A 23022-nucleotide genomic window follows, 5' to 3' on the forward strand; every position below is an offset into this window, starting at 1 on the left:
TGAGGATGAGAAACAAGATGGGAGCGAGTACTGTGCCTTGCGGAACAGAGCTTTTCACCGTAGCTGCCTCGGACTTTACTCTGTTGACTACTACTCTTTGTTTTCTGTTTGTGAGGAAATTATAGCTCCATCTACCTACTGTTCCTGTTGTTCCTTTAGCACGCATTTTGTGCGCTGTTACGCCATGGTCACACTTGTCGAAGGCTTTTGCAAAGTCTGCATATATTACATCTGCATTCTTTTCGTCTTCTAGTGCATCTAGGACCTTGTCGTAGTGATCCAATAGTTGAGACAGACAGGAGCGACCTGTTCTAAACCCATGTTGCCCTGGGTTGTGTAATTTATGGGTTTCTAGATGGGTGGGTCTTAGGACCCTTTCAAAGTTTTTTATGATATGGGATGTTAGTGCTATCGGTCTGTAGTTCTTTGCTAATGCTTTACTGCCCCCTTTGTGGAGTGGGGCTATGACTGTTGTTTTTAGTAACTGTGGGATGACCCCCGTGTCCATGCTCCCTCTCCATAGGATGGAAAAGGCTCGTGATAGGGGCTTCTTGCAGTTCTTGATGAACACGGAGTTTCATGAGTCTGGCCCTGGGGCAGAGTGCATGGGCATGTCATTTATCGCCTGTTCGAAGTCATTTGGCCTCAGGATAACATCAGATAGGCTTGTGTTAACCAAATTCTGTGGCTCTCTCATAAAAAAAATAATTTTGATCTTCGACTCTCAGTCTGGTTAGCGGCTTGCTAAAAACTGAGTCATATTGGGACTTGAGTAGCTCACTCATTTCCTTGCTGTCATCTGTGTAGGACCCATCTTGTTTAAGTAGGGGCCCAATACTGGACGTTGTTCTCGACTTTGATTTGGCATAGGAGAAGAAATACTTTGGGATTCTTTCAATTTCATTTATGGCTTTTAGTTCTTCCCGCGATTCCTGACTCCTATAAGATTCCTTTAGCTTAAGTTCGATGTTTGCTATTTCTCTGACCAGTGACTCCCTACGCATTTCAGATATACTGACCTCTTTTAGCCGCTCTGTTAATCTTTTCCGTCGCCTGTAAAGGGAGCGCCTGTCTCTTTTTATTTTACATCTACTCCTCCTTTTTCTTAGAGGAATAAGCCTTGTGCATACATCGAGTGCCACCAAGTTAATCTGTTCTAGGCATAAGTTGAGGTCTGTGTTGCTTAGTCTATCTTCCCAGTTTTAAGAATTTCTTAATATCAACAAAAACAAGAACTCTGAAAGTGAGGGGGACGGGGGAGCGGGGAAGGCCTATGCAATGTAAAAATTATTATTTTATATTTAATCTTACTAAATTAGTTTTAGCTTTCTAAAAATTTACCAGAAAATGTTAACCATGAAATAAATTATGATTAATTATATAAAAACTAGATTATGTTGCTTTTCAGGGTTTAAACGTTAATTTTCGCATCACAAGAAAATCGGTAGGTATATGAAAATGCTCTTTAAATATGTTATTGCGCCGAAAACATTGCTTCTTCGTCACGGTGGCCCGGTGGCCTGGTGGCCCGGTGGCCTGGTGGCCCGGTGGCCTGGTGGCCCGGTGGCCTGGTGGCCCGGTGGCCTGGTGGCCCGGTGGCTTGGTGGCCCGGTGGCCTGGTGGCAAAACCTCTCGCTTTACATGCGGAGGGTCCGGGTTCGATTCCCGGCTGAGTGGAAACATTTCGACTTATTTCCTTACACCTGTTGTCATGTTCACCTAGCAGCAAATAGGTACCACTGGGTGTTAGTCGACTGGTGTGGGTGGCATCCTGGGGGACAAAATTGAGGACCACAATGGAAAAAAGGGTAGCTAACCCTCCAGGGTTAAAAATCCGAAGAAAATCTTATCTTATCTCCTTCTTCTATAATAAAAAAAACAAGCCTCATTTAAAAAAAATAATATATTCCGACAGATTCTTCTGCGGTGATCGACCTGATGGTTGACGCAGACACAACACAGTCAACTGTTCTTCATGTAAGTTGGACTCCACCACAAAAACCAGGAAACTGTAGAGTCTATTACAAAATTTCCTGGATCCTGGGCAATAATACACAGAGTGTAGAACAACGTGATATAGATCACTACAACATCACTGGGTTGAAACCTTGTACAACCTATGAGGTGGAAGTTGAAACCAGAACTTCTGACAAATACTCAGTCAAGAGCCGCCAGAATGCGACCACTGGCATCGAATGTAAGTAATACGCTTATACAGCAACCTTTTCTTCCGTAATAAATGTATATCTATGTATGTATATATGTATGTATGTATGAATGTATGTATGTATGTATCTATACATTATCATCAGTAAAAATCAACTGTGACAACTCTCACTTTGTGTTTGATTCTTTGTCTTATAACTCTACACCTCTTGCCAACACCCGAGCATTCACTTCTCTTACAACCCCATCTATAAATATATTGAACAACCATGGTGACATCACACATCCTTGTCTAAAGCCTACTTTTACTGGGAAATAATCTCCCGCTCTCCTACATACTCTAACCTGAGCCTCACTATCCTCGCAAACACTCTTCACTGCTGTCAGTAACCTACCTCCTACACCATACACCTGCAACATCTGCCACATTGCCCCCCTATCCACCCTGTCATACGCCTTTTCCAAATCCATAAATGCCACAAAAACCTCTTTACCCTTACCTAAATACTGTTCACCTATACGTTTCCCTGTATATATATATATATATATATATATATATATATATATATATATATATATATATATATATATATATATATATATATATATATATATATATATATATATATATGTCGTGCCGAATATGTAAAACTGGTCAATTAGCAAGAACTCATTTAAAATTAAGTTCTTTCTAAAATTTTCTCTTATACATTTAAAGATATATTTTTTTTTCATTAATGCTGATGTAAAAATTTTTAATTTTGCACCAAAAGAATCTTAGAAAACTTACCTAACCTTATTATAACAAGAACAATTTATTTTAGCCTAACCCAACTAAATATATTTTAGATTTGTTTACAATAATTTAATACTAAACAAACACAGTGAAATATATTTTTTTCGTTAGGTTCAGAATGATTTTGGCGAAATTATTGCATACACAAATTTTCACTTGTCCTATATGGCAAGATGAACGTTGCTATTTAAGCCAAGATTGCAAGTTCTGCCTATTCAGAACGACATATATATATATACATATATATATATATATATATATATATATATATATATATATATATATATATATATATATATATATGTATATATATATATATATATATATATAGATATATATATATATATATATATATATATATATATATATATATATATGTATATATACATATATAAATATATATACATATATATTATATATAAATATATATACATATATATTATATATTAATATATATACATATATATAAATATATATACATATATATCATATATATATATATATATATATATATATATATATATATATATATATATATATATACATATATATATATATAAACACTGATCTCTGGCTGAAGGAGACTCGAACCTACGAACCTTAGGACAAGGTACGCAGTGCTTTACCAATCTACCCACACTGGACAATAACTTGGCGTGTAGCTTGCGCTACACGTTTGATCCAAGGCAGCCAGCTTTCAGGGAGAAGGCTTACAGCTTTTCATCTCATCCATTGCATGCATCAGCCTTACTAGAGATTTGAACAATGCAAGGAATTCGCGAGAGCAGGCGATATACACATGCAGGGGATGAGATGAAAAGCTGTAAGCTTTCTCCCTGAAAGCTGGCTGCCTTGGATCAAACGTGTAGCGCAAGCTACACGCCAAGGTATTGTCCAGTGTGGGTAGATTGGTAAAGCACTGCGTACCTTGTCCTAAGGTTCGTAGGATCGAGTCTCCTTCACCCAGAGATCAGTGTTTGTGTATATTTCGCCTGCTCTCGCGAATTCCCGGTATATATATATATATATATATATATATATATATATATATATATATATATATATATATATATATATATATATATATATATATATATATATATATATACGTCGTGCAGAATAGGCAGAATTTGCGATCTTGACTTAAATAGCAACGCTCATCATGCCATATAGGACAAGTGAAAATTTGTGTAAGCAATAATTTCGCCAAAATCATCCTGAACCTAACGAAAAAAAAATATTTCACTGTGTTTGTTCAGTATTTACTTATTGTAAATAAATCTAAAATATATTTAGTTGGGTTAGGCTAAAATAAATTGTTCTCGTTATAATAAGGTTAGGTAAGTTTTCTAAGATTCTTTTGGTGCAAAATAAAAAATTTTTACATTAAAAATAATGAAAAAAATGAAAAAATGTCTTTAAACGTATACGAGAAAATTTTAGAAAGGACTTAATTTTAAATGAGTTCTTGCTAATTGACCATTTTTATATATTCGGCACGACATTATATATATATATATATATATATATATATATATATATATATATATATATATATATATATATATATATATATCTATAGATATATATATATATATATATATATATATATATATATATATATATATATATATATATATATATATACAATAAGATCACAGTAAACAGGTGATTTCAGAATATGCAAAACAACCACTCTGAAAGAATAGAGAAATTCCAAGCGCTTTCGTGACTACTCACATTATCAAGGAACTATGAAAGTAAAGCATCCAAGGAAGCTATATAAGGGGTCTGGTCGGCACCTCACTATCAGATCCCACAACGGTTTAAACACGTGACGCGCGGCGAGCCAACTTGGAAAGGTCCTTGGCACAACTCACCCCACAAACTATTCTACCCAAGAAATAAGAAATTTTAAAGATTATTTGTTCAGTGTATTATTAAATTCTTCCCAAATTCTATTAATTATAAATGGATCTAATTTATATAAACCAAAGGAAATATTCATATTATTGTCAAAACTGCTTTTTATGAAACAAGATTCAATTATATTCCTGTCGACCATGGACTTGCTTGATACTACTTTCTCAACTTTTTGAAAATCAATTGGATGGTTAAAATCTCTTACATGAATAAATAGAGCATTGGAATCTTGTCCAGTTCTAATGCTATATTTATGTTGTTTTAATCTTAGTTCGAGATTTTTACCAGTTTGACCGTAATAAACTTTATCGCAAATTTTACAAGGAATCTTATAGACACATCCATCAGCATTTTGGGGGGAATTCTTTATCAAAAGTTTTTTTACTGTATCAAGATTTTTGAATACAACTTTAATATTAAAAGTCTTAAGAAGAGAAGGCATATCAACCAAGTTTTCATGGTAAGGGAGAACCAACATATTTTTATTTGAATAAGGCTGGTTGTCCCTTTTTGGATTGTAAAAAGTATTTCTGGCAACTTTAAAAGATTTATCAATTACATTTCTTGGGTATTTTAAATCATTACCTATTTCATAAATTTTGGATATTTCCTCATCTATGAACTCAGGACTACAAATTCGTAAAGCTCTCAGAAACATTGATGAGAAAACAGACAGTTTGACTCTATCTTGATGCGAGGAATAATAGTGGACATAGGAACAGTTATTAGTAGGTTTTCTGTAAATTTTAAATTCATTATTACCCTTAATAATTAAAACATCTAGAAAAGGCAATGAGTTATTTTCTTCAAACTCAACAGTAAAGTTTATTGAATGGGCTAAGCTATTTAATTTTCCAAGGAAATGGTGTATATCTACATTTTTGGGCATAAGACACAAAATATCATCAACATATCTGAACCATTTAGCTCTATTATATATATATATATATATATATATATATATATATATATATATATATATATATATATATATATATATATATATATATATATATATATATATATATATATATATATATATATTTATACTAAGGGAGGAGTGAGATATAAGCGACTATTGGCAGAAAGGTGGGCTAGTGCAAAGATGAGTAGTGGGGGGGTTGAAGAGGGTTGGAATAGTTTTAAAAATGCAGTATTAGAATGTGGGGCAGAAGTTTGTGGTTATAGGAGGGTGGGAGCAGGAGGAAAGAGGAGTGATTGGTGGAATGATGAAGTAAAGGGTGTGATAAAAGAGAAAAAGGTAGCTTATGAGAGGTTTTCACAAAGCAGAAGTGTTATAAGAAGAGCAGAGTATATGGAGAGTAAAAGAAAGGTGAAGAGAGTGGTGAGAGAGTGCAAAAGGAGAGCAGATGATAGAGTGGGAGAGGCACTGTCAAGAAATTTTAATGAAAATAAGAAAAATTTTTGGAGTGAGTTAAACAAGTTAAGAAAGCCTAGGGAAAGTATGGATTTGTCAGTTAAAAACAGAGTAGGGGAGTTAGTAGATGGGGAGAGGGAGGTATTAGGTAGATGGCGAGAATATTTTGAGGAACTTTTAAATGTTGAGGAAGAAAGGGAGGCGGTAATTTCATGCACTTGCCAGGGAGGTATACCATCTTTTAGGAGTGAAGAAGAGCAGAATGTAATTGTGGGGGAGGTACGTGAGGCATTACTTAGAATGAAAGGGGGTAAAGCAGCTTAAACTGATGGAATCATGACAGAAATGTTAAAAACAGGGGGGGATATAGTGTTGGAGTGGTTGGTACTTTTGTTTAATAAATGTATGAAAGAGGGGAAGGTACCTAGGGATTGGCAGAGAGCATGTATAGTCCCTTTATATAAAGGGAAGGGAGACAAAGGAGATTGTAAAAATTATAGAAGAATAAGTTTACTGAGTATACCAGGAAAAGTATACGGTAGGGTTATAATTGAAAGAATTAGAGGTAAGACAGAATGTAGGATTGCGGATGAGCAAGAAGGTTGTAGAGTGGGTAGGGGATGTGTAGATCAAGTGTTTACATTGAAGCATATATGTGAACAGTATTTAGATAAAGGTAGGGAAGTTTTTATTGCATTTATGGATTTAGAAAAGGCATATGATAGAGTGGATAGAGGAGCAATGTGGCAGATGTTGCAAGTATATGGAATAGGTGGTAAGTTACTAAATGCTGCTAAGAGTTTTTATGAGGATAGTGAGGCTCAGGTTAGGGTGTGTAGAAGAGAGGGAGAATACTTCCCGGTAAAAGTAGGTCTTAGACAGGGATGTGTAATGTCACCATGGTTGTTTAATATATTTATAGATGGGGTTGTAAAGGAAGTAAATGCTAGGGTGTTCGGGAGAGGGGTGGGATTAAATTTTGGGGAATCAAATTCAAAATGGGAATTGACACAGTTACTTTTTGCTGATGATACTGTGCTTATGGGAGATTCTAAAGAAAAATTGCAAAGGTTAGTGGATGAGTTTGGGAATGTGTGTAAAGGTAGAAAGTTGAAAGTGAACATAGAAAAGAGTAAGGTGATGAGGGTATCAAATGATTTAGATAAAGAAAAATTGGATATCAAATTGGGGAGGAGGAGTATGCAAGAAGTGAATGTTTTCAGATACTTGGGAGTTGACGTGTCGGCGGATGGATTTATGAAGGATGAGGTTAATCATAGAATTGATGAGGGAAAAAAGGTGAGTGGTGCGTTGAGGTATATGTGGAGTCAAAAAACGTTATCTATGGAGGCAAAGAAGGGAATGTATGAAAGTATAGTGGTACCAACACTCTTATATGGGTGTGAAGCTTGGGTGGTAAATTCAGCAGCGAGGAGACGGTTGGAGGCAGTGGAGATGTCCTGTTTAAGGGCAATGTGTGGTGTAAATATTATGCAGAAAATTCGGAGTGTGGAAATTAGGAGAAGGTGTGGAGTTAATAAAAGTATTAGTCAGAGGGCAGAAGAGGGGTTGTTGAGGTGGTTTGGTCATTTAGAGAGAATGGATCACAGTAGAATGACATGGAAAGCATATAAATCTATAGGGGAAGGAAGGCGGGGTAGGGGTCGTCCTCGAAAGGGTTGGAGAGAGGGGGTAAAGGAGGTTTTGTGGGCGAGGGGCTTGGACTTCCAGCAAGTGTGCGTGAGCGTGTTAGATAGGAGTGAATGGAGACGAATGGTACTTGGGACCTGACGATCTGTTGGAGTGTGAGCAGGGTAATATTTAGTGAAGGGATTCAGGGAAACCGGTTATTTTCATATAGTCGGACTTGAGTCCTGGAAATGGGAAGTACAATGCCTGCACTTTAAAGGAGGGGTTTGGGATATTGGCAGTTTGGAGGGATATGTTGTGTATCTTTATATGTATATGCTTCTAAACTGTTGTATTCTGAGCACCTCTGCAAAAGCAGTGATAATGTGTGAGTGTGGTGAAAGTGTTGAATGATGATGAAAGTATTTTCTTTTTTGGGGATTTTCTTTCTTTTTTGAGTCACCCTGCCTCGGTGGGAGACGGCCGACTTGTTGAAAAAAAAAATATATGTATATATATATGTCGTGCCGAATAGGCAGAACTTGCGATCTTGGCTTAAATAGCAACGTTCATCTTGCCATATAGGACAAGTGAAAATTTGTGTATGCAATAATTTCGCCAAAATCGTTCTGAACCTAACGAAAAAAATATGTTTGATTGTGTTTGCTTAGTACTAAATTATTGTAAACGTATTTAAAATATATTTAGTTGGGTTAGGCTAAAATAAATTGCTCTTGTTGTAATAAGGTTAGGTAAGTTTTCTAAGATTCTTTTGGTGCAAAATTAAAAATTTTTACATTAACATTAATGAAAAAAATATATCTTTAAACGCATAAGAGAAAATTTTGGAAAGGACTTAATTTTAAATGAGTTCTTGCTAACTGACCAGTTTTACATATTCGGCACGACATATATATATATATATATATATATATATATATATATATATATATATATATATATATATATTTGTGAGTGTGTGTGTGTGTGTGTGTGTGTGTGTGTGTGTGTGTGTGTGTGTGTGTGTGTGTGTGTGTGTGCGTGTGTGTGTGTACTCACCTAGTTCTCACCTAGTTGAGGATGCGGGGGTCGAGTCCGAGCTCCTGGCCCCGCCTCTTCACTGATCGCTACTAGGTCACTCTTCCTGAGCCGTGAGCTTTATCATACCTCTGCTTAAAGCTATGTATGGATCCTGCCTCCACTACATCGCTTCCCAAACTATTCCACTTACTGACTACTCTGTGGCTGAAGAAATACTTCCTAACATCCCTGTGATTCATCTGTGTCTTCAGCTTCCAACTGTGTCCCCTTGTTACTGTGTCCAATCTCTGGAACATCCTGTCTTTGTCCACCTTGTCAATTCCTCTCAGTATTTTGTATGTCGTTATCATGTCCCCCCTATCTCTCCTGTCCTCCAGTGTCGTCAGGTTGATTTCCCTTAACCTCTCCTCGTAGGACATACCTCTTAGCTCTGGGACTAGTCTTGTTGCAAACCTTTGCACTTTCTTTAGTTTCTGTACGTGCTTGGCTAGGTGTGGGTTCCAAACTGGTGCCGCATACTCCAATATGGGCCTAACGTACACGGTGTACAGGGTCCTGAATGATTCCTTATTAAGATGTCGGAATGCTGTTCTGAGGTTTGCTAGGCGCCCATATGCTGCAGCAGTTATTTGGTTGATGTGCGCTTCAGGAGATGTGCCTGGTGTTATACTCAACCCAAGATCTTTTTCCTTGAGTGAGGTTTGTAGTCTCTGGCCCCCTAGACTGTACTCCGTCTGCGGTCTTCTTTGCCCTTCCCCAATCTTCATGACTTTGCACTTGGTGGGATTGAACTCCAGGAGCCAATTGCTGGACCAGGTCTGCAGCCTGTCCAGATCCCTTTGTAGTTCTGCCTGGTCGTGTGTGTGTGTGTGTGTGTGTGTGTGTGTGTGTGTGTGTGTGTGTGTGTGTGTGTGTGTGTGTGTGTGTGTGTAATTTATAATGTCCAGTTTCCCCTCAATTCCTTTATAAATGCTACTTTGTTCACACTCTACCAGTACGTCTAATCATAAAAACTACTGCCTCCTCTAACACCCAGGTACCTACTTACTGCTAGGTAAACAGGGATAACAGGTGTCAGGAAACATGCCCCACGTTTCTACCCATGCCATGGATCGAACCATGGATCTTCAGTACGTGAACTGAGGGTTCTACTAACTGAACCACTAACATGCCCATGCTTCCCTCTACCCCGGAATTAAATACCCTCCATTTTATCTAATTTTGTTTCATCTTCTCTCTCTGTATCCAAATCATCTCAACAGTTCCTTCAACGTCATTTGAATAATACTTTTGCTAACTCTACACTTACGCTTAATCTCCAAGGAATTTTCTGCGTAACATTCATACCATACATTTTCCTCAAAAGTTTAACTGCTTCTAACCTCCTCCTCGCTGCAATGGTTAAATCCTAATCTTCACACTTTCTTAACAGTGTTGGAACCACTATACTCGGCGACATTTTCCTATCTACCTCTGTGGAAAAGTTTGGAAAAGTTTCGTGGTCTCCACACATGTCTCAGTATACCACCCACCTTCTCTCCCTAGTCACTCTCATGTTTCACCTCGTCTTTTATAGACCTATCTGACCTAACCTAACTCCCAGATATCTAAACATATTTACTCTCTCCATACTCTCTCCCTCCAATCTTATATCCACTCTTGTATGGCCTAAATTCTTTGTATTGTCTTTAACGTGATCTTTCCTATGTTCAGTTTTAATTATTTTCTTTTACCACAAAAGTGAAGGAGAGAGCATAAGAACATAAGAACATAAGAAAGAAGGAACACTGCAGCAGGCCTGTTGGCCCATACTAGGCAGGTCCTTTACAATTCATCCCACTAACAAACATTTGACCAGCCCTATTTTCAATGCCACCCAAGAAACGAGCTCCGATGTGCAAGTCCCACTCAAATCCAACCCCTCCCACTCATGTACTTATCCAACCTAAATTTGAAACTACTCAAAGTCCTAGCCTCAATAACCCATCTCAAGTGGCTACAAAGACGGTCATTTAAAGTGGTGGGTGTAAACGACCCCGCCCACCATGTACAGAGAACGACCCCACCCACCATGTACAGAGAACGACCCCACCCACCATGTACAGAGAACGACCCCACCCACCATGTACAGAGAACGACCCCACCCACCATGTACAGAGAACGACCCCACCCACCATGTACAGAGAACGAGCTCAAAACTGTGGCGCCTATTTGTAAACATATACTGTACACGACAGCAAGATACACAGACAGAGATGTTTGACAAATTAACGTCGAAAAGCTACCAAATCCACACAGTTAGGATACTATGTCAGTGATGATCAATGTTATGATCCATTCACTGGTACGTTGGTCTACCTAGTAGAGCAACTTACTGGTTCATGAACCCACCTGTCAAACTTTCCCATCTATCAGTCATTTTCAACCACCCGTCAATCATTCCTTCAGACCTGTCAATCATTCCCAGATCAGCAGTGTCTGAGATACTCAAGCCACCTCGTCCATCTGGCACCAACAATCATTCCACGGTCAAAGTCCCTTAAATCACATTTTTTTTCCCCATATCTGCGTGCTTTTAGAGATTGAGGTGTTTCCTAGTGATGAGCTGGTAAGATATTTACATAATTGAGCAGGTATACCTAATAAAGTGGCCATTGAGTGTATATCTGTACGTCTGTAAAATATATGTACATACATACACACACATATGTACATACATACACACACACATATAAGCAACGTAGCATCAACGTTTGTAATAATTTATCTTGCTTATAGTGACCTCTAACCTGTATGGGTCAACGTGATTCTCCGATTAAAGCGAAAATAATCGTGTTATTTCTGTACCCTTGACCTTGAAGCTGCACTTTAATATAGTTTAAAACTGTAACTAGAGTACGGTTTAAACTAGATAAGAGGTTTAGCTTCAGTCTTGGTTTATTTACACTGACTTTGTCCTCGTTGTGTCCTGGTCGGTCTTGACACAATATTTATTTATTACCTTAATTATTACTTTCATATATTTTAACTTAGAATTCATAATTTTTAACTATGTTCGTCTTGCCTTTTGCAAAACAACTGCGATTCATTCACAATTATTTCACAAAAAAACTGTTAATTGTTATTTTAGAAGAAGAAAAAAAGTTTAATTTTCTTTGTAAATGTCTATTTATGTATATATAATGTATATAATGTCTATTATTAAGATTTTTGGCAATCCGAAAACTGATTTTTTCCTTCATGTTGACAATGCCAACAGCTGCAACTTCATTCACATACAAAGATTTAAAAAGTAAGAAAGTTACTCTTACGTGGACACCTCCGAGTGTGGTGTGTAGCGGGTCATCTTACCAGCTGTCCTACGACGATATGGTGATGACTCTACACAGTGATGTTCAAGAATATCAGGTGAAGAGCCTCAAGGCCAGGACGTCATACACATTTAACTTGAAGGTGAGTGTTTTCTGGTTACCAAACATTATTTATTTTATAGAAAAAAGTACATTGAAGTCTTTGAAAGATTCACGAGATGTGAGTATACCTGGAGTATACCTGGAGTATACCTGGAGTATACCTGGAGTATACCTGGAGTATACCTGGAGTATACCTGGAGTATACCTGGAGTATACCTGGAGTATACCTGGAGTATACCTGGAGTATACCTGGAGAGGGTTTCGGGGGTCAACGCCCCCTTGGCCCGGTCTGTGACCAGGCCTCATGGTGGATCAGGGCCTGATCAACCAGGCTGTTACTGCTGGCCGCACGCAAGCTGACGTATGAACCACAGCCCGGTTGGTCAGGTACTGACTTTATGTGCCTGTCCAGTGCCCTCTTGAAGACAGCCAGGGGTCTATTGGTAATCCCCCTTATGTATGCTGGGAGGCAGTTGAACAATCTGGTGCCCCTGACACTTATTGTGTTGTCTCTCAATGTACTCGTGGCGCCCTTAACACCATTCACGCAGGACTATTTTCCTCTCACATTCCATCACATAAAACGTTGTTTCCTGCCATACTACACATGCAAAACTTCCTCTCTGAATGTTAAACCTGGAGGGTGTTGTGGGGGTCAACGCCCCCGCGGCCCGGTCAATGACCAGGCTTCACGGTGAACCAGGGCCTGATCAACCAGGCAGTTACTGTTGGCCGCAGGTATCCAACATACGAGCCACAGTCTGGTCAAGTACTGACTTTAGGTATCTGTCCAACTCCATCTTGAAGACAGTCGGGGATCTATTGGTAATCCCCCTTATGTATGCTGGGAGGCAGTTAAACAGAAAAAAGAACACGAGCTCAGTAAGTAGCAGCGTGGTGAAGGAAGCCTCAGTTTTTAGTAAAAATCCAAATCCTATTCTTATGAAATTGAAGTGTGGGAAACAAAAATGAATTACTGAATAATAATATAGTGGTTTTTTTTTTACTCTTTATCCAGCTTCTTTCATCTATCATAAAATGTTTTTTGAAATCTTATGAGCAAGAGAATGCAAGAGACAAGTGGAGTAGTAGCATTAGCAACACTCACAGCAAGAGGCAGTCTTGAGCTTCCCCAGCACTCGGGCTTCGCCCAAAAGCTGGGGTGTGGCTCCTAAAGGATCCTGTAGTGCTTGCTGCCTTTGCACCTCCTGGCATCGTCTGCTGCTCTGCAGCTGCCTTACCCTTCGAGCCCAGTGTGGACGGGGTCTGAGGCAGCCCAAGGTGCCTAGCTTCTCTTTCTGAGCCCTGTAGGGGCGGGGATTGAGACTGGGCCTGGGGACAACTGGTCCCAGACGATGAGGTCCGTGATTTCTCACATTATCAAGGAGGATTAGATATTAACTCCCAAGTCTCACACTCGACCAAGTATGATGCTGGTGACAGTGTCAAGATATATATATCAAATGAACTTTATGAAGGACCTGTCATGCATAACTTAAATTCTTCCCGATTTTTGTTAACTATTAATTAATCTAATTTGTATAACCCTAAACTATTATTCATATTAAATTCAAAACTATTTTTTATGAAGCTTAATTCAATTATATTTCTCTCAACCATAGACCTGTTTGGTACAACTTTCTCGGTCTTTTGAAAATCAATTGGTTGGTTAAAATCCCTCACAGGACTAGAATATTAGACTCTTGTCCAGTTTTAATGTTATATTTATGTTGTTGGGATCTTAGTTCAAAACTTTTCCCAATTTGACGTGTGTACTATGTAGTTACTTAGATAGTACCAGCTACTTTATAGATGTACTACTTACAATGTACTACTTACAATGTACTACTTGCAATGTACTACTTACAATGTACTACTTACAATGTACTACTTACAATGTACTACTTACAATGTACTACTTACAATGTACTACTTGCAATGTACTACTTGCAATGTACTACTTACAATGTACTACTTACAATGTACTACTTACAATGTACTACTTGCAATGTACTACTTGCAATGTACTACTTACAATGTACTACTTACAATGTACTACTTACAATGTACTACTTGCAATGTACTACTTACAATGTACTACTTACAATGTACTACTTACAATGTACTACTTGCAATGTACTACTTACAATGTACTACTTACAATGTACTACTTACAATGTACTACTTACAATGTACTACTTACAATGTACTACTTGCAATGTACTACTTACAATGTACTACTTACAATGTACTACTTACAATGTACTACTTACAATGTACTACTTACAATGTACTACTTACAATGTACTACTTGCAATGTACTACTTGCAATGTACTACTTACAATGTACTACTTACAATGTACTACTTACAATGTACTACTTACAATGTACTACTTACAATGTACTACTTACAATGTACTACTTGCAATGTACTACTTACAATGTACTACTTACAATGTACTACTTACAATGTACTACTTACAATGTACTACTTACAATGTACTACTTACAATGTACTACTTACAATGTACTACTTGCAAAGAAATAAATGAATTTGAATTCGCTAGCCGCCGCCGCCGCCGCCGCCGCCGCCGCCGCCGCCGCCGCCGCCGCCGCCGCCGCCACACGACCTATCAGATGTGAACGATAAGCCAGAGGCCTAGACCTCGGTCACTGTCGGTAGGCTGAGACTCAACGGCAGGCTCCTGGGCTTCTCAAGACTCCCTTAATTATACGCCTCCAAGACATCCAACATGTGTATTTCTTACTCCAATATCTCCTGACGAGCCCCACGACATGACCGTAATAAACTTAATCACATATTTTACAGGAATCTTGTAGACAGCCATCACCATTTTGGAGGGAACTGTTAACCAGGTTTTTTTATACTGTATCTAGATTTTTAAATGCAACTCTGATACAGGAACACAAATTTGATTAAATATTCCCCAATAAATGCTGATGGTTGTGTTTACAAGATTCCCTATAAAAAAATATAATGTTCATTACGGTCAAAATTCTGAATATGCATAATATTCACACCACACTGCCTCCAAGCTATACACCCGTATGGATGTATAGCTTGTGTATAGAATGTACCACTATGGTGCATTCATTTTTGCCTGCAGGAATAAAGTTCTTTCTCTCCACAGATGCGTCAGTGTACCAATCATTGCTGCGATCGTGGGAGTGGGGGGTAGCGCCGGATGGGTGAAGGCAGTCATGGGTGTCTGGTGTTAAAGAGGTGGGGACAAGAAAGACCATAGTTCCCCAGAAAGTGGGAGAGTCAGTCTTCAGACTCCCGCAGTGTGAGAAGCCTTTAGGAGCCAGGAACATTTTATTTAAGTTACGACATCAAAGTCGTAACAATCTCCCATTTAAGAGATTTCTGTAGAAATTTCCTCTGAATAAGGATGCAATAAATAAACAGTCTCCTTTCAGGTTATCAAAGGTGAGAGCTCGGCAGAGAGTGACCCGCTGACACTGACCACCAAGGTGGACGGAGCAGCTATTGGTATAGTAGTGGCCGTAATAGTCCTTGTGGTACTCCTGTTGTTGGGGCTTGCAGGATGCACCCGCAGGAAGCAACTGAAAGCCATGAGGAAAGCAAGGAGTAACTTAGGTAGGGACGACAGAGTAACTAGATAATTTTAAATCCTTTGCTATATCATAAACAGTATACGTCAATATTCCAAATTTATCCTGAACAGCCCTGGAAATTAACAATAGCTTGACTTGTATCGGTCGCTGTCGACTCCGAAAGGAGCAGTTACATCCACAAGCCACAGAACATCAATATATAACAGAAGTCCAGTGGATGTTCATCAGAAGCTGTTGTTTAATTCTTTCAATGGTCCAGAATCTAGTGATCAACAACTGGAAAAGTTCCAGGAGTTATAGCCGTACACACTCAAAGAATGCCAGTAACTACATTAACACCATCAAAAAGCCCAGAAACAAACGATACATATTAGCTTAATAATAAATGCTTCAGTTATGCCAAAAATTTTTAAAAGGTTGAAGGTTTTAGAGAAAAATTATCTCTTAATCGGCTAAAGTGAATTGTCTAAAAATCTATGTGTAAGTTTGAGATGGTATACAGAATAGTATGTTAATTTTTAAAGCTCATTTGACCAGTTCATTAAGAACCTTAAAGATGGTTTAGCCCCAGTTGTGTTTAGCTTATTCTTCTCTCTATCTATTCTTTATCCAACCTCACTTCCCCCTCACCCCTTGTAGGTTCTTACCTTGTAAATTTTTTTAATAAAATTGACAAATTAGAGCTTATAAAACTTATAAAAATTAAAGTCTTTCTTTAAATAGGACGCACACACCAGTGGTGAAAGTTTGAAGTCGATATGAAGAACAATTCTTAAGTATTAGCCCCAAAACAAACACTATTTATAAATTTGTTGATAAAATTAGGAAACTGGATCTTACGTTTTTCAAAATGAATCCGAAGTTTTCTCTAAGTATAACGTGTCATCGTTCAGTTCCTGACCAGCCGGGCTGTGGCTCGTACGTTGGTTTGCGTGCAGCCAGCAGTAACAGCCTGGTTGATCAGGCTCTGATCCACCAGGAGGCCTGGTCACAGACCGGGCCGCGGGGGCGTTGACCCCCGGAACTCTCTCCAGGTAACTCCAGGTAGCATCTGAGTCATTCTTCAGCTACAGCTGCGAAATATTATCCCAGTTTTTATTTAAATTTCATACTGCTGCCTCCTCTGAAGGAGGCAGCAGAAGGTTGTAAAGACTTGTCCTGGATCGTCAAATGACGAGTGGTAACAGTAGTGGGAGTGGTAACAGTAGTGGGAGTTGTAGCAGTAGTGGGAGCGGTAGCAGTAGTGGGAGTTGTAGCAGTAGTGGGAGTTGTAGCAGTAGTGGAAGTGGTAGCAGTAGTGGGAGTTGTAGCAGTAGTGGGAGTGGTAGCAGTAGTGGGAGTGGTAGCAGTAGTGGGAATGGTAGCAGTAGTGGGATTGGTAACAGTAGTGGGAGTGGTAGCAGTAGTGGGAGTGGTAGCAGTGGTGGGATTGGTAACAGTAGTGGGAGTGGTAGCAGTAGTGGGATTGGTAACAGTAGTGGGAGTGGTAACAGTAGTGGGAGTGGTAACAGTAGTGGGAGTGGTAACAGTAGTGGGAGTGGTAGCAGTAGTGGGAGTGGTAGCAGTAGTGGGATTGGTAACAGTAGTGGGAGTGGTAACAGTAGTGGGAGTGGTAACAGTAGTGGGAGTGGTAGCAGTGGTGGGAGTGGTAACAGTAGTGGGAGTGGTAGCAGTAGTGGTAACAGTAGTGGGAGTGGTAACAGTAGTGGGAGTGGTAACAGTAGTGGGAGTGGTAGCAGTAGTGGTAACAGTAGTGGGAGTGGTAACAGTAGTGGGAGTGGTAGCAGTAGTGGTAACAGTAGTGGGAGTATAAACAGTGTAACCGTGTCAGAGGTGGCAATAATAAGGGTGTAGTGGTCGTTATAAAGTTCTCTCTCCTATTCCCTCTCCTTCCCTGGAAATCTTCCAGGGAAGGAGAGAGAGATACCTCGATGCTAGCGACGGAGTCTTCATCCAGGGAATTGCATTTATCTAGGCTGTGTTTGGCCTACTCTTGTAGAACTTTCCTAGAATTAATAATAATAATAATAATAATAATAATAATAATAATAATAATAATAATAATAATAATAATAATAATAATAATAATAATAATAATAATAATAATAATAATAATATATGAAAAGGACAAATTTACAAGTTATGTTACTGAAACAAAGTTCAATACTGAATGTTAAATATACATTACAAAGACTAAACTAAAAATAAACTTCAGTAAAGATGACTTGCTTAACATGAATAAAGATGACTTGCTTAACGTGAATAAAGATGACTTGCTTAACGTGAATAAAGATGACTTGCTTAACGTGAATAAAGATGACTGCTTAACATGAATAAAGATGACTTACTTAACATGAATAAAGATGACTTGCTTAACATGAATAAAGATGACTTGCTTAACGTGAATAAAGATGACTGCTTAACATGAATAAAGATGACTTACTTAACATGAATAAAGATGACTTGCTTAACATGAATAAAGATGACTTGCTTAACGTGAATAAAGATGACTTGCTTAACATGAATAAAGATGACTTACTTAACATGAATAAAGATGACTTGCTTAACGTGAATAAAGATGACTTGCTTAACATGAATAAAGATGACTTGCTTAACGTGAATAAAGATGACTTGCTTAACGTGAATAAAGATGACTTGCTTAACGTGAATAAAGATGACTTGCTTAACATGAATAAAGATGACTTGCTTAACATGAATAAAGATGACTTACTTAACATGAATAAAGATGACTTGCTTAACGTGAATAAAGATGACTTGCTTAACATGAATAAAGATGACTTGCTTAACGTGAATAAAGATGACTTGCTTAACATGAATAAAGATGACTTGCTTAACGTGAATAAAGATGACTGCTTAACGTGAATAAAGATGACTTGCTTAACATGAATAAAGATGACTTGCTTAACGTGAATAAAGATGACTTGCTTAACGTGAATAAAGATGACTTGCTTAACATGAATAAAGATGACTTGCTTAACGTGAATAAAGATGACTTGCTTAACGTGAATAAAGATGACTTGCTTAACGTGAATAAAGATGACTGCTTAACGTGAATAAAGATGACTTGCTTAACGTGAATAAAGATGACTTGCTTAACATGAATAAAGATGACTTGCTTAACGTGAATAAAGATGACTGCTTAACGTGAATAAAGATGACTTGCTTAACATGAATAAAGATGACTTGCTTAACATGAATAAAGATGACTTGCTTAACGTGAATAAAGATGACTGCTTAACGTGAATAAAGATGACTTGCTTAACATGAATAAAGATGACTTGCTTAACGTGAATAAAGATGACTTGCTTAACATGAATAAAGATGACTTGCTTAACGTGAATAAAGATGACTTGCTTAACATGAATAAAGATGACTTGCTTAACGTGAATAAAGATGACTGCTTAACGTGAATAAAGATGACTTGCTTAACATGAATAAAGATGACTTGCTTAACGTGAATAAAGATGACTTGCTTAACGTGAATAAAGATGACTTGCTTAACATGAATAAAGATGACTTGCTTAACGTGAATAAAGATGACTTGCTTAACGTGAATAAAGATGACTTGCTTAACGTGAATAAAGATGACTGCTTAACGTGAATAAAGATGACTTGCTTAACGTGAATAAAGATGACTTGCTTAACATGAATAAAGATGACTTGCTTAACGTGAATAAAGATGACTGCTTAACGTGAATAAAGATGACTTGCTTAACATGAATAAAGATGACTTGCTTAACATGAATAAAGATGACTTGCTTAACGTGAATAAAGATGACTGCTTAACGTGAATAAAGATGACTTGCTTAACATGAATAAAGATGACTTGCTTAACGTGAATAAAGATGACTTGCTTAACGTGAATAAAGATGACTTGCTTAACGTGAATAAAGATGACTTGCTTAACGTGAATAAAGATGACTTGCTTAACGTGAATAAAGATGACTTGCTTAACGTGAATAAAGATGACTTGCTTAACGTGAATAAAGATGACTGCTTACCATGAACGAGTAGATCTAAGTCAGTGTTCCTTGTTACTTAATGTTCTTCTATATCATTATGTTCTTCTGTTCTCTCAAGGCCCTGGATAACATTACTCTCTTTTTCTTAATTATCTTATGTACGTATATTCTTGACGTTAATATACAGTGGAACCTGATTGTTTGAAGGTGTCCTGTGGCTCGGTTGGTAGGGCTCTCTTCTCACACACACTGAGGTCCGGGGGTCGATCCCCGGTACGGCTGGAAAACATTAGGACGTGTTTCCTTTAGACACCTGCTGTTCATGTTCACCTATCAGTAAAATGGGTACCTGGGTGTTAATGGACTGGCGTGGGTCGCATCCTGGAACAAAACTGAAATAATTTGCCCGAAATGCTGTGCATAACAAGTGGCTTTCTATATAGTAGTATGTCATTGATGTCAGCTATGGTCTGTATACCTTGTACATGTAATAAATAAAGATAGGAGTGAATGGAGACGAATGGTACTTGGGACCTGACGATCTGTTGGAGTGTGAGCAGGGTAATATTTAGTGAAGGGATTCAGGGAAACCGGTTATTTTCATCTAGTCGGACTTGAGTCCTGGAAATGGGAAGTACAATGTCTGCACTTTAAAGGAGGGGTTTGGGATATTGGCAGTTTGGAGGGATATGTTGTGTATCTTTATATGTATATGCTTCTAGACTGTTGTATTCTGAGCACCTCTGCAAAAACAGTGATTATGTGTGAGTGTGGTGAAAGTGTTGAATGATGATGAAAGTATTTTCTTTTTGAGGATTTTCTTTCTTTTTTGGGTCACCCTGCCTCGGTGGGAGACGGCCGACTTGTTAAAAAAAAAAAAAAAAAAAAAATGTATATATATATATATATATATATATATATATATATATATATATATATATATATATATATATATATATATATATATATATATATATATACATATATATATATATATATATATATATATATATATATATATATATATATATATATATATATATATATATGTATATATATTAGTTACTAAAGAATAATTTTATTGTTTATGATTTCAGATAAAACGTCAACAAACCTGGGCATGGTAATACCACCAGAAACAGACTAAAACCCTGACCTACCACAGTCACGGCTCATCATGTCGTGGCTGAAATAATTCATAGTAAAATGCAAAGTTTTTATCAAGTTGAAAGTTTTTATCATGTGATGATCTGACGATGGTTTAAGCCAGGACGAAACTTTTGGTTTAAGCCAGGACGAAACGGCTGGTTTAGGCAGGTCGAAACATCTGGTTTAAGCCAGGACGAAACGGCTGGTTTAGGGCAGGTGGAAACATCTGGTTTGATCTTCAGTTTGAGCCTTAATTATATAGTTAATTTCTCAGTGTACATACACAACGCACTGTGGAAGAAATAAAAGCTTTGTGGACCATAATAAATGTATTATAGACCAAATAATTACTTTGAGCATAATAAATATATTAAGGAGCATAAATGGATTATAGAACATATTAATACATTATTGAGTATAATAAATACATTATGGAGCATAATACATTATACAACAAATAAATACATTATGGAGCATAATACATTATAGAACAAATAAATACATTATGGAGCATAATACATTATACAACAAATAAATACATTATGGAGCATAATACATTATACAACAAATAAATACATTATGGAGCATAATACATTATACAACAAATAAATACATTATGGAGCATAATACATTATACAACAAATAAATACATTATGGAGCATAATACATTATACAACAAATAAATACATTATGGAGCATAATACATTATACAACAAATAAATACATTATGGAGCATAATACATTATACAACAAATAAATACATTATGGAGCATAATACATTATACAACAAATAAATACATCATGGAGCATAATACATTATAGAACAAATAAATACATTATGGAGCATAATACATTATACAACAAATAAATACATCATGGAGCATAATACATTATACAACAAATAAATACATCATGAAGCATAATACATTATACAACAAATAAATACATCATGGAGCATAATACATTATACAACAAATAAATACATTATGGAGCATAATACATTATACAACAAATAAATACATCATGGAGCATAATACATTATACAACAAATAAATACATTATGGAGCATAATACATTATACAACTGAACAAGAAAAGCACAAATAGAATTTAAGTTGTTATTTTTGTAGTATTTCTTACTTATTATATTTTTTGCTTAATGTATTTCTACACCTACTGTATTTCTCATATATTATATTTCTTAATTGTTGTATTTCACACTTATTGTATTTATACACTTACTGTATTTCTTATATATTATATTTCTTACTTGTTGTATTTCTCACTTATTGTATTTCTTGCTTACTGTATTTCTGCAGCTTTTGTGTATCTTGCTTATTGTAGTTTTACATATTGCTTTTCTTATTGTATTTCTTACTTAATGTACTTCTTATTTTATTTCTTATTATATTTCTTCCTTATTGTATTATGTACTTATTGTATTTCTTGCTGCATTTCTTACTTAGTGTACTTCTTATTGCATTTCTTATTTATTGTATTTCGTGTTGTATTTCTTACTTATTGTACTTCTTATTGTATTTCTTACTTATTGTATTTCTTACTTGTTGTATTTCTTATTGTATTTCTTACTTGTATTTCTTATTGTATTTCTTACTCATTGTATTTCTTATTGTATTTCTTACTCATTGTATTTCTTATTGTATTTCTTACTCATTGTATTTCTTATTGTATTTCTTACTCATTGTATTTCTTATTGTATTTCTTACTCATTGTATTTCTTATTGTATTTCTTACTCATTGTATTTCTTATTGTATTTCTTACTCATTGTATTTCTTATTGTATTTCTTACTCATTGTATTTCTTATTGTATTTCTTACTCATTGTATTTCTTATTGTATTTCTTACTCATTGTATTTCTTATTGTATTTCTTCGTTATTTTATATTTTTAAAAGAGTGATTATTGTTTTCTGTCATTTCTTGA

The 23022-nt window shown here is 36.6% G+C and overlaps 1 protein-coding gene across 1 annotated transcript in view; it reads left to right on the forward strand.

Moving 5' to 3' along the window:
• LOC128690659 (tenascin) overlaps window positions 1-22163 on the forward strand; it is a 49766-nt gene extending 27603 nt beyond the window's left edge. Inside the window, exons 5-8 of the mRNA XM_070089590.1 lie at window positions 1916-2197; window positions 12193-12386; window positions 15789-15969; window positions 21028-22163. Coding sequence (XP_069945691.1) covers window positions 1916-2197; window positions 12193-12386; window positions 15789-15969; window positions 21028-21077 — 707 coding nt within the window. The 3' untranslated portion in view covers window positions 21078-22163. The remainder of the gene's footprint in view (window positions 1-1915; window positions 2198-12192; window positions 12387-15788; window positions 15970-21027) is intronic.
• The last annotated feature ends 859 nt before the right edge of the window (window positions 22164-23022 follow it).

This window comes from Cherax quadricarinatus, chromosome 29 (assembly GCF_038502225.1).
Source record: "Cherax quadricarinatus isolate ZL_2023a chromosome 29, ASM3850222v1, whole genome shotgun sequence".
NCBI lineage: Eukaryota > Metazoa > Arthropoda > Malacostraca > Decapoda > Parastacidae > Cherax > Cherax quadricarinatus.